The sequence below is a fragment of the Phalaenopsis equestris genome, unplaced genomic scaffold (genome assembly GCF_001263595.1).
Source record: "Phalaenopsis equestris unplaced genomic scaffold, ASM126359v1 Scaffold000878, whole genome shotgun sequence".
In the NCBI taxonomy this organism is placed as follows: Eukaryota; Viridiplantae; Streptophyta; class Magnoliopsida; order Asparagales; family Orchidaceae; genus Phalaenopsis; species Phalaenopsis equestris.
In genome coordinates, this window is record NW_018165318.1 from 661,087 (window position 1) to 673,929 (window position 12,843).

Consider the following 12,843-nt stretch of genomic DNA (forward strand, 5'->3'; position numbering starts at 1 on the left):
AATACTAAGCCATAATAAAAGTTAGAGCAATATTCTCATGCCTTTAAGACATCTCAAAATAGAACTACCACATGCTTTGAGTGAAAGTGGATGAAAGCTTCATAATATATATACTAACATGCTCATGAGAAGGGCCAAATTATTTCAAAACCATCCTCTAAATTACTTCCAATATAAAATGCTTTGGGAGATGGGAAACATGTCATAACTTCAGCACTTTAGATAAGCAAAGTAAAAGAAATGACTAATAGCATGCCACATTGCTTAACCAAACCTAACTTCTAGCACCACACCATAAGATCATCATCAGAGGCTCGGCAAGGCCATAACCGAGAGCCAGTAAAGCACAGAGAAAGGGAGGGAGAAGGAAATACACACCCTCAAGCTTTTAAATGTCATTCCCACATAACAAATGTATAAAGAATAAGTTAGAACATGTTTAGGAATGAGGCAAATAGTAATCATGTTTAGGAATGAGTCAAATAGTAATCTTCCTATTCTAACTTGCTAATAGAGCTCGGCAGAGAACAGGGACGAACACAAATAAAGCGCAGGGGCTCGGTAAAGAGCAGGGCCGAACACAGGCAACGCACAGGGGGAGAGGGAAGTACCTCCTTAAAGTAGAATCACAAAAGGAGTTGCAGAAAAGTATTCCCTAGCCAACCCCTTTCTCCAGCAACACGAGAGTTCAAAAAAAAAAAAAAAACTTAAGAGAGTGAGTAGAGAAGAGTCCTCATCATCAGAGTCCTCCCCAGAAAATGATTTTCGGCCACTTGAAGCTTCACAGAGGAGCTATGATATATGCTAAGGGAAGAAGAAGGCAAATGATTGAAAAAATCCCGCAGAGATCGAGCGCAGAGGTGCGCCATGCCGTTTGCGGCACGAGGAGCCAGCAAATGATGAGGAGGAATGGGCAACTGCGAGAGAGCGGATCGCGGGAACCTTCGTTCCAACGGCTCGAGTTTGTGGGGTCACGCGAGCGACCACAGAGACCAGAGCAGAGACGAAAGAGGGACGGACGCACGTGAGAGACGGAAAACGGGAGGGGAAATGAAATTAGGGTAGGTTTATAAGTTTTATTTATAATAATAAAATATTATTTATTATTATAAATAATACTTAAACACATCTCCTTCTCCAGAAATGCCCTCACAACGAAACAAACGTCTCTCCTAAGCAAAATCGATGTCCCGGACGTGTCGGTGCAGTCTGTTTCGTCATCCAGAGTCATCTGGGCAACCCCGTCGTCGATCGGGTTAAAAACGCGTCGCGGTCCAAATCCTATCAAGATTTCGGCTCGAACTTGGTTAAACAGGACGGCGCAGAACGGCGAAGAACGCAGCGACGCCAAATCAACGAGTTGAATCAATCCTAAGGTCGGCAGTCCTATAGGAATGCTCCCTGAGTTCCTTCGGAGTAGCCTTACCTGCTAAGCAATAGCAGTCAAGACTACTACATGGAACGTCAAGTCGAGGGAAGAAAAGTCCAGAATTGCTAACGGGGAGGGGCTCCTTCACTAGTTTTCTAGGAGTAGTCGACAGAAAGGTCCTACGGCTAGATCTTAGGCTACTAAGGAGGGGAAAACTACACCTCGACCGAAAGCGAGGTCAACAAGCATACAAGATTAGAGCAAGTCGTCTTAGATATTTTGGTCACATTAAACGTCAACCATCTTATGATCTGGCTAGGAGAGTGGATGTTTTAGATTCGTCTTATGTTAGAAAAGGCAGAGGTAGACCTAAAAAAGGACTTGGGCATATTGTATAAAAAATGATCATAATTCATTAAAATTAAATGAAAATATGACACTCAATAGGACACAATGGAGAAAAAGGATTCATGTAGTTGAGACAAAGGCTTGTTGTTGTTGTTGTAGAAATCAAAGATAAATACAAAATTTTGAATAACATTTGTGAGCCTATCCATAACCAATAAAATGATACAAACTCAACAAAATCAGATGGGCAACAGCCAGTTCATAAGACTAATTACTAAAAACATAATTATTTAACCATCTAGAGGCAACAAAACTGGAGTAAAAATAACTGTGGATCAAATGTCATTATGTAATTTAATGAATAATTCCGATAGAATTTTTAAATATTTTGGAAAGACAGCTATGAAACTGATGTAAAATTTGTAAATATTCACAATACTTAATAATCATTTAATAATCATTTATAGGTAAAATCACCACAAACTGTTTTAAGATTTATTAGCACCTTGTAATTCCAAGAAAGAATTTAAAAAGTAAGAAAAAAATTTGGATGCATTTTTTATAACTTTAGCGGCCATTAAATTTAAGCGATACTTTTTTATTCCCTTGGTGTAATACTTTTAAATATCATGTGTTCGTAAAAATTGAAATTTTATTTTTAAATTGAAATCAAATTGACAGTCTTTAATTCTTTTTTTTTTTTTGGAGAGATTTGTGATTATCTAATTGTTCCATGGTTAGGCCGCCTAAATGAAAACCCCTTCTTTTAGTTTCTATGATCTATTTCTATAATTTAATTGTATATATTCATCTCAAGTGATATAGAACTTCTGTTTATAATTCCAACACACATTTCCCCTTATTTAATTTTTCCATGGTTAGGTGACCAAAACCAGCCCCTTCATTTAGTTTCTAGAATTTACTTTTATATATTCCTCTCTAGTGATATTGGACATACTTCCCCTTATATCTTCATAAGTAAAACCAACTAAACTTTTTATATTCACCCAAATCCAACCACTAAACCTCCCTTTCACTCCACTCATCAAAACTTTGAAGCAACAACAACCCCTAACGACTCATAAATTATCTTCCGAACAATCAAAATTTTTAATGAAATAGCTACAACCATCATATCTCCATCCCCTATCATTTCATAGATCACCTAAACCCATCAAATCTGCATACCTAACCCCCCTCTTAAACTTCACATAAAATCAACCTCCTGAACAAATTTGCAAACAAACATCCTTTCCCTAAATTTATGGCCACCCTTACAAGCCACGTTCCCCAAGTGCACCATAAAGCTGCTATTATTTTGTATAAAAGAACGTACAAAAAGCCAAAAATTCTCATCTAGCCTAAATGTGTGACTAGAATACACATTCCAGGATCGAGAAATATAACAGAGAAAGAAACACAGGTAAAAAAAGGTTTTTTTTTTTTCTTTTAATGTAATAAAAATAAACAACTAAAAATGTCAAATAAGGTTCGAGATAGCAAGTTTCCAGCAGGTCAAAGAACTAATAAAATCAAGTCAAAAACGATGCTCACCCAAGTCTTCAGCCATGATGCGGAAAGCCTCCTATCCAAGAAAATTTCCTAAATGACATTATTAAATAAGTTAAACAGACAAAATTAGGCCAGATGTGGAGCTTAAAGGAATTAATCAACTCCTTTCAGAAACCAACTAGAACAGTATTCCCAAATATTTGTAGAAGATTATCATATGCAGGATTCAAAACACACGTAAAATATTCCACTTGAGTGCAACTACACGGCACTAACATAATTGCCTTCCATCAGCAATAAGTTTGAACAGTCAAATTGAACTATTCATATCATTTCTGAAACTCAAAATCATTCAACAGCAAATCTACATAAGCAGAACATTTATGCATAATTCTTTTAAGAATTTTAATCTTCTCGATGAAATAGAAACATAAATAGAAAATTCTTGTGAACAACTCAAAACATAAGCAAAATCAAATGTTAAATTCACAAGCTGAAAAATCAGAATCTGAGGGTTTCTCCCTTAATCCTATTAAATAGAAGGTTGCTCGTCGATTGACATGCTAAATAAGAGATATTGACCTTTCGATTTGCTAAACTTTCTAAACTCCAAGGAATAAATGATCACGTTTAAATACAAGCAAAATTAGAATCTGAAGTTACATTTTTTGCAATCCAAGAAATAGTAACATGTTAAATGTAGACTATGAACCAAAAATAATCTAAATAGACCAACTAGCAACTTAGCCAATTCAAAAAGCATCAATCCAAGGAAAAAAAAAAGCTTCCAAACAAATTCAATCGATGCAAAATATCACAATCTCGAGCACAAGTCCAAGTGGAAGCATTCCCATTTTAAATTCAAACGGCATGAGCACCCTTATACCACCGCACCTAATATCACACATCACAGATGAAACAAACCAAAATAAGAAGAACTATAAGCAAGATGCATCATATTCATTTATTAGATAACCTGAATATTGAAAGCAGTGCTAAACTAGATAAGAAAAACATAGAGAATGGAAACATTGAGTTGACAAGGAACCACATTTCAACAGCCAGGGAGGCAACAGGAAGTCAATAAAAACAACCACTAGATACCAAATACATCAGCACTAGCATAGCATGATAAAGACTGGAAGCAAACGGTCACCGGTCACTGACCACCACGGAGACGGAGGACGAGGTGGAGGGTGGATTCCTTCTGAATGTTGTAATCCGCAAGGGTGCGGCCATCCTCAAGCTGTTTTCCAGCGAAGATGAGCCTCTGCTGATCTGGCGGTATCCCCTCTTTGTCCTGAATCTTTGCCTTCACGTTATCAATTGTGTCTGAACTCTCCACCTCAAGAGTGATAGTTTTCCCAGTAAGTGTTTTCACAAATATCTGCATACCACCACGAAGGCGGAGCACCAGGTGAAGAGTAGATTCCTTCTGAATATTGTAGTCTGCCAGGGTGCGGCCATCCTCCAGTTGCTTGCCAGCAAAGATCAGCCGTTGCTGGTCTGGAGGGATGCCCTCCTTGTCCTGGATTTTGGCTTTCACGTTATCAATAGTATCAGAGCTCTCCACCTCAAGGGTGATAGTTTTCCCCGTAAGTGTCTTCACAAATATCTGCATACCACCCCTAAGACGAAGCACGAGATGTAGGGTAGATTCCTTCTGGATGTTATAATCAGCAAGGGTACGGCCATCCTCAAGCTGTTTTCCAGCAAATATCAGCCTTTGCTGGTCCGGGGGAATGCCCTCCTTGTCCTGGATTTTAGCCTTCACGTTGTCTATAGTGTCAGAGCTCTCCACCTCAAGGGTGATGGTCTTTCCAGTAAGGGTCTTGACAAATATCTGCATCCCACCCCTGAGGCGGAGAACAAGGTGAAGGGTGGACTCCTTTTGAATATTATAATCAGCAAGGGTTCGGCCATCCTCGAGTTGCTTGCCGGCAAAGATCAGCCTCTGCTGATCCGGGGGAATGCCCTCCTTATCTTGGATCTTAGCCTTTACGTTGTCGATGGTGTCAGAGCTCTCCACCTCGAGGGTGATGGTCTTGCCAGTGAGGGTCTTGACGAAAATCTGCATCCCACCCCTAAGACGAAGCACAAGGTGTAGGGTAGATTCCTTCTGGATATTGTAATCAGCAAGGGTTCGGCCATCCTCTAGCTGCTTTCCGGCAAAGATCAGCCTCTGTTGATCCGGCGGGATGCCCTCCTTGTCCTGTATCTTAGCCTTCACGTTGTCGATGGTATCAGAACTCTCCACCTCAAGGGTGATGGTCTTGCCTGTGAGGGTTTTGACGAAGATCTGCATCTGTCACCAAATTATAAAATTAAAAAAAAAAAAAACTAAGCAATATTGAACATTAAAAAAAAAATTAAGAACCTCAAAAACAGTCACAAGATCTATCCATATCCTCCATATTCAACAAGACCGATCGTCAATAAAAGGCAAAGCAAAAGAAAATTCATGTTCTTGCACAAAACAGAGGGACAAAAAGAAAGAAACCTTAGAGGGGTAACCCTAAAATTCCAACCCAAGCAACAAACGGGTTAGGGTACCAGGTGAGTTTTGGCAAAAAATTAATAACAAAGATTGTATAACCCGCAAACGGCCCATCCGAAGAAAACCAGATACAAACAACTACTCGCATCCTTAAGCCCGCCAACCCTATTAAAAGTTGTAGAGAGAAATAGAGAGATACCTTTGATGAGTGCTACTCTTTCGCAAGCGAATCTGTATTTTGGTTGATTTGGGAGAGTGGGGATTGGGTTGGCTTTATAGCGCTCTAAGGCCGGACCTCCAGGTTACGAATACTCTCGCTTTAGTTACCACCATGCGAAACAAACTAAGAAAAAGGCGCGCCTTTGAGAGCAGGCGCAGGTAATCCTGAGGATTGCGTGACGGGATTCTAGCTTGCCTTTCGGGACAGGTAATTGCCAGCTGTCAGGATGTCGATGACGAAGCATCGCGGAAATTAGGTATCCGACGAAGAAAGGCATCAAGGCACTACCGCCATCTTCTTTAATTATGATTAAATTCATACTTTGTAAAACTATTTTCTAATTGCAAAATTCTGACGTTTATTTTCGTTTATTTTAAATTAAATATAACTTCAAATTTGATTATATTTATCGCATTTTTTTTTCAAAATATCAATTTTTAACTCATCATGTGACCTTTTAGGCAATATTAAGTGTAAGAATTAATATGCCTGATGGGTTTCACAATTAGTGACCTCGAACATTTATGCTATTGTTAGTGGCTAGCAAGTGTTGATAGGGGAAGTTGATGTGAATTGCATGCATCAACTCTACGAATTATATGACACGTCAATATTAATGTTGGCAGCATATGTAGGCAATAATGTTAAAGATAAGCATTAGCGCTAGCATTGATCAAAAGCACCAATCTTAGTCGAGACATTTGACATTAGTATTAGTATGTGCATCAAAACATTTAGCACGAATCTTGAGGCAAAGCAAAATATGTTGAGATTTTCATACATATTCAACACTGTTTTTGATGATATTGCACTTTAAAGAAGTGTATTTTTGATATTTTGTTGCAAGTATGATTAATTATGGTCATTGGAGCAAAAAGATGCAAAAACAGTGCAATTTGAAGCAAAAACGAGCAAGAAATGAAATTTTGTCATGTTACCTTTCGATAAGTCTTTTGATGCTGAATCTCTTTTACACTCCTTGCATATTTTTGAATGAGATTACACTTTAAAGGAAGGTTGTTTTCATGTTTATTTTGTAGGGTTATCTGTTAGGAACACAACGTAACTGAAATGGGGCGAAACTGAGCTAAAATGGAGTCAAACGGAACGAAACGGTGGAGTTGTGCAGTCTGCTCGCCGACGGCACCAAAACGGCGTCGACGGCGAGATTTACACGAGAAGACCGAAAAATGACAGAAAAGCTCGCTGACGGCGCCCGGGCTGACTATGGACCTAGATGACTATGGACCTACTTTTGGCGGTTATTGGCCAAAATTCAACGTATTTTGACGCTTTTTAAAAAGGTTCTTGTGGCAACTCTTCAAACTTCATCCCTACACTTTAAAAGAACGAATTTATGTTAGAAAAATGGGTTATGTGTGAGAGGAATGTTAGGAAAAGTGTGGAGAAAGTGAATGTGGTTCACTCAACTCCCATAAACTTAAACATCTCCGCTTCAGTACTCAAACAATAGGACCGAATTGGGGATTTTAGTCTGTCACCCAAAATCTTTGATGGGCGTAGAATTGGAGATTTTGGGGTGACAGACTAAAATCCCCAATTCGGTCCTATTGTTTGAGTACTGAAGCGGAGATGTTAGCCCTCAGGTGAAGGGAACGTGGAAGTTCCGAAGTGAGAGCCGGTATCCTCCCAGCTTAGCCACGAATTCAGTAAACAATCAAAGGATTAGTCAATGTTCTTTATATCTGGACCAAAGGGTAAAGAACAGGATTGCTCTTATTTGGCACATGCAATATTTAATGCATCTCATTCATTTACATTATCTAATTCATTAGATAAGAATAGTAGTTTTAAATATCTCAAAATTATCCAAGCTAATTCATCCAAAAAGGGTTATCTTTAGAATTAATATTTGCACTTAGTTATAGTTGCTATCTTTACATTTAACCCTTGCATTTAGGAGTAGTTGTTAGATAAAACATCATTTTAATCGACATTCCAAACTAAGGACTAATTGTAGTAGATTAGAATTTGACTAAGGACCTCTTACCTCGCGGGATCGATAAACGGGACTCCACTAGAGCTCTGTATTACTTACGTATACTTTCGTTTGAAATTGTGACTTTACAAAATCATTATAAAAATATAAATCTGGGTTTATAAATTCTTGCATATTAAAAGTTGCATCAAGTTTTTGACGCGATTGCCGGGGATTTAAATCTTCTAGCATCGATATCAAATTCTTGTATTGTTTTAAGCATATATAAAGTCGCTATCAAATCTCAATGAGATCAAGCGGCTGAAAATGATAATTGGACAAATGAAGTCTTGAATCAAAGAGAATAATTTGAATCGACCCGTCTCGCTCGTGTTTAGCTTGTTTACACTCCTAGCTGGTGAGTGGTGACCAACCGAATGAAGGGCAGGGAGACTCTTCGCACATTGATAGTGTGGGATCTACTCAAATGGTCAGACATCGGGTGGCTTGATGGGGAGCGCTCGCCCGACCGACTGCAGGCATATCCTTTTCTTGGCGGATCCTGAAAACTACATCCCTTGAGAAGCTAAGGATTTCTCATTGGATCCTTATAAGGGGAGGAGCGACCCTGACCGAACATGTGGCTTCTTTTGAATGGTGGTCGGAGTCTTGCAGATCGACGACGCGATGAAGTGTTGACTTCTCCTATTCACACTAAAGGAGTTAGTTCTCTGACGGTTCAATAGCCTGCTAGATGGGATCATTCCATCCTTCTATGAATTTAGAAGACCCTTTTTGGCGCACTTCGACGACGTAGAAAAGCCAAGGAAAGACATTGAGACTTTGCTTCATATTAAGTTGGGGAGAATGAAAGCGTGCGAGCTTACATCACTCGCTTTTAGAAGAAAATGCTTGAGGTAAGAAACCAGGAGCATCTCAACGCTCGAACTGCCCTAAAGTAGGGAATCTGCAACAAATGATTTAGGTATCATTTGAACTTGCTCGGACTAAGATCTTTTATCAAGTTCTAGGAACTAACGATCACATCGATGTCGGGGAAGACCATATGGACTACTTGGAAATCCAACCAAAATCATTTGAGTGTCGGTTACAGAAAATGAAAAGCTAAGGGTCTGTTCGGGGCAACTGCAACTTATTGAATAATCTGTTGATAAGCTGATTAAAAATAATCTGCCGATAAGCTAGGTGCGGTGGCTACTTAAAATTTTTATTTTTTTTTTAAGTCAGACTGTAACCAGAAAGCTGACACTGCACCTAGACATGTGCGGGGTAAAAATGTTATTTTTAGCGTTTTGAAAAAGCATACGTTATAAAAAATCAGTTTAACAAACAGGTCAGGTGCATTTTCAAAATGCCACCGCACCAAATAAGCTGCCCCAAACGGACCCTAAGCGACGGGAAAAAACTGAAGGGTGATCAGGTCCCCAACAGTCGGTCGGGCGACAACCCTCAGTCATGTGATAATCGAGGGAGTAATTGGGACAATAAGAGTCGTCCTAATACTATGAGCGACCACAATTACATCGAGAGATGTAGGATTGGACATCCTTGAAGGTGTCAATGGTCGAGCTAGTCCAAACCATTCAAAATAAGTACTTTTTTCAAGAAGACCCCTCGTAGAAAATCCCTCTAGAGTCCGAACAAGTGTTTTTCCTACCACCGAGACCATGGACACAACAGAGAGGAGTGTCCTCGTCATTGTCAGATGACCAATGCAGTGATAGGTGAAGGCCTTAACGGAGGAGTCCACAGATGGACCCATCGACCAATCAAGATCTACTTGCGGGGTTCATTCCATATCAACTTCATTGCTCTAGAGTCCAAAACTTGGGAGGAACTGTTGCTATATCTCGGAGTTGAACGAGAGCTCGTCAGCTTGGAGCTGGTCAGGGAAGACGCGGGGAAGCAATTTCCAGTGTTTTACACCAGTAGGGTACTCCGGGGCGTCAAAACCAGGTACCCAACTATGTAAAAAATTAATGTTTGCATTAATTATTTTCTTCTTTAGGCTCTCACCATATTTTTAAAAGCGGTTGATCAGGGTTGTCACAGATCACCCGTTGAAATCTACACTCACTCAACTGAAACATTCTGATCGACTGTTAAAATGGATAATGGAACTTAACAAATACGACATCAAGTATGTTCATCAGATGACTATCAAAGAGTAGACAATCATTGATTTCTTAGCGGACTTCTTTGAAGCTAGAGAGCAAGAGAGAAAGATGAGAAAACCTTATGAGCGATAGGACGTGGATTATACACGTCGATGGAGCTTCTAAGCAGGCAACCACAATGTTGGGATTGGCACCAAGCAACCCAACCAAAGAACACATCTGTCAATCAATTTCAGTAGCTTTTGAGGTCACGAACAACCAAATAAAATACGAGGCACTGATCACTAGCCTTTGCTTGGCCTATTAAATAGGTGCTCGGGATCTGCTGGTAAAGTCAGACTCTCTGCTAGTAGTTCACTAATTTTATGGAGAGTTTAAGGTCTGAGATGAGCTAGTTGCTAAGCACCTTACCAAGATAAGAAAAAAATCAAGAGATTCAAGAACTTCCTAATATAACATGTTGTTCATGAGGAAAACTACGTCGATAATATACTGCACAAAGACATCAGTTATTGTGAGACTCCACTGAGACTCATGAGACCAAAGATTGAGGAACCTGAGGTAATGGAGGTCTCAGTCAAAGGAATGAAAAGTTGGATTGCTTTGTACATCCCTTGATTAGAAACCGAAAAGGGTGCAAAAGGAAGTTAAAGACCTAAGCCATTTTAAGATCAAAGGTGTGCTATAATTGATGATTGAGGGAAAACTCTTCGAGGAATGGTAATCTCGATATACCTGAGGTGTTTACAGGAAGACAAAGCGCTACATTTCTCAAAGAGGTGCTCTTGGGAGAATGTGGGGGTCACTCTAGAGGAAAGGCTCTAGCTTAGCAAGTACAACGACAAGGCTACTTTTAGCAACACTTCTCAAGGATGTTGAAGAGTTCTTCAAGGAATGCGAAGGTGTCAGAAGTATGTGCCTCTGCATAGTCGGTCGGCTTGCAGGCTTCAGCCAAATCAGGGTGCGTTTGAGGTGGGCGGTGTAATGCCGCACTGTAATTTTTTCTATTTCACAAAAAAAATCTTCTATTGAGGCGACGGTAAGGAGTTTCCGATGACGTCACAAACTCTGATGAAGGTCCTTCTCCCAAGAAAGATGAAACTCTTCTAAAAATTGAGATTCTTGCAAGGCTTCAAGCAAGAAGCCTTCTCTTCTATTTGTTTTTACCGACAAAATGGTAGTCAGGAAAGAAGAAGATTTAGGAGAAGTGGAGAAAATGATGGATAATAAGAGGGTGTAGAAGAAGAAGAAGAAGAAGAAAAACAATGAAGTAAGAAGAACAATCCAAATCCTCAAACTTCTCCCCAAAAACTCTACTCCAGCAGCAAACCAGCTTCCAAGCTCTCCTTCTCTCCAAGAAAACCTCAAATGACCTCCTCCTCCCCTCAATGGTTGGCTCTTCCAATTATCCTTAGCAAAAGGGTTTCATCTCTTGGATAATCGGGAAGAAGTAATAACTCATCCCATATGAGAACATTCTTGTTGAACACAAGTGCAAAAAATGGCCTAAAACTGGTACATGGACAAATTTTGGTGGTTGGGTGGCGTTTCACCTGAAAAATAGGAACCGCCTCGCAAAATGCATTCTTGCAATGTGTCATGGTTACAACATAGTAACTCTGCTCTATAGGTGTCACGAATGGACTAGCGGCGTGGGAACACTGCCCTATATGCGTTATGAACAGCATAGCCACGTGACCATGCCCGAAGGGGGGTATAATTACGCCACTTACTCTATTTTGTTGGCATGACTACGCTAGCCTCAGGCATGGTTGCACTGCGAGACTCATATTAAATAAGGGACGACCTAGCATGGCCACGCCAAAAATTTGCATGCCCACGTTACAAGACATGCATGTCTACGCCCAATTTAGGCATTGTCACGTCGGGCCTAATTGAGCTGGGACTCCTGTTCGAGCGGTCTTACATCACACTTGAACCTGAGAAAACCCATTATAAGTGAAAACAACATTTCAGACTCATCTGCGCTATTTGCTTCACAATCGGAGGTCATCTGAACGACTTTTTGTCGATGAGTAAGCATAATTACAGCCCGATTTGCTTGTAGTGTGCCCAACGAAATTCCTCAGCTTGATCGAAACCTTTCAACATATGTATTGTTGATCAAACTTCGCCTTATTGAAAACCATACCCCGGTAAAGCACTTTTAACCATGTGTCGGAGGCTTGAAATCAAATGTTTTGAGCCCTGGGAAGTTGTGCTCTCGTGAAGCATACTCCCTAGTCGTTCAAGAGACACCCTACGCTCATGACATCAAAAGATGATACCAACATAATAATATATTTATGTTAACTTTAAGACCTCATGTTCTTTTTAAATTTTATCTTTATATTACTGTTATTCTTGGTATTTATTTTTGTTTATTTGCATATACTTCATTGTAACATAAATAGAAGCAATTTTTGTTTATTAAACTATGATTTGTCTTAAAATATAAGTTTAAAGGCTTCTAATGCCTCTGGTGTCAGATATTGCAACTATTGTGTATTTACATCGCGTCACAAAACCTATCACCAGAGAAAATTCTATAAGTGCCTCAAAAGAGGATCAATAAAGGGAAAATATTTGCGTACATAAGACGTACGCAGCGCTGCGTGCGTCCAGAGGTTATTTAAGGGGTACATGGGGGTTATATCGGCGTGTAACCTCCATGTAACCTCCCTGTAACCTACAAATGAGTTCCGCGCTTCTGTAGTTTCATGAGAACAAATAAGTTACACGGATGTTACATGAGAGTTACACGGAGGTTACAAGGGGGTATAACCCGAATGTAACCCCCCTGTACCCCCTGAATAACCC

General features: G+C 39.8%; 1 protein-coding gene across 1 annotated transcript; it reads right to left on the minus strand.

The window, feature by feature from the left end:
• Positions 1–4,179: 4,179 nt before the first annotated feature.
• LOC110032162 (polyubiquitin) lies at positions 4,180–6,035 on the minus strand. The gene is made up of 2 exons (XM_020735697.1): positions 5,926–6,035; positions 4,180–5,534 (listed from the first exon to the last, which is right to left on the minus strand). The coding sequence occupies exon 2, from the start codon at positions 5,532–5,534 to the stop codon at positions 4,389–4,391; it is 1,146 nt and encodes a 381-aa protein (XP_020591356.1). The 5' UTR covers positions 5,926–6,035; the 3' UTR covers positions 4,180–4,388.
• Positions 6,036–12,843: the final 6,808 nt, after the last annotated feature.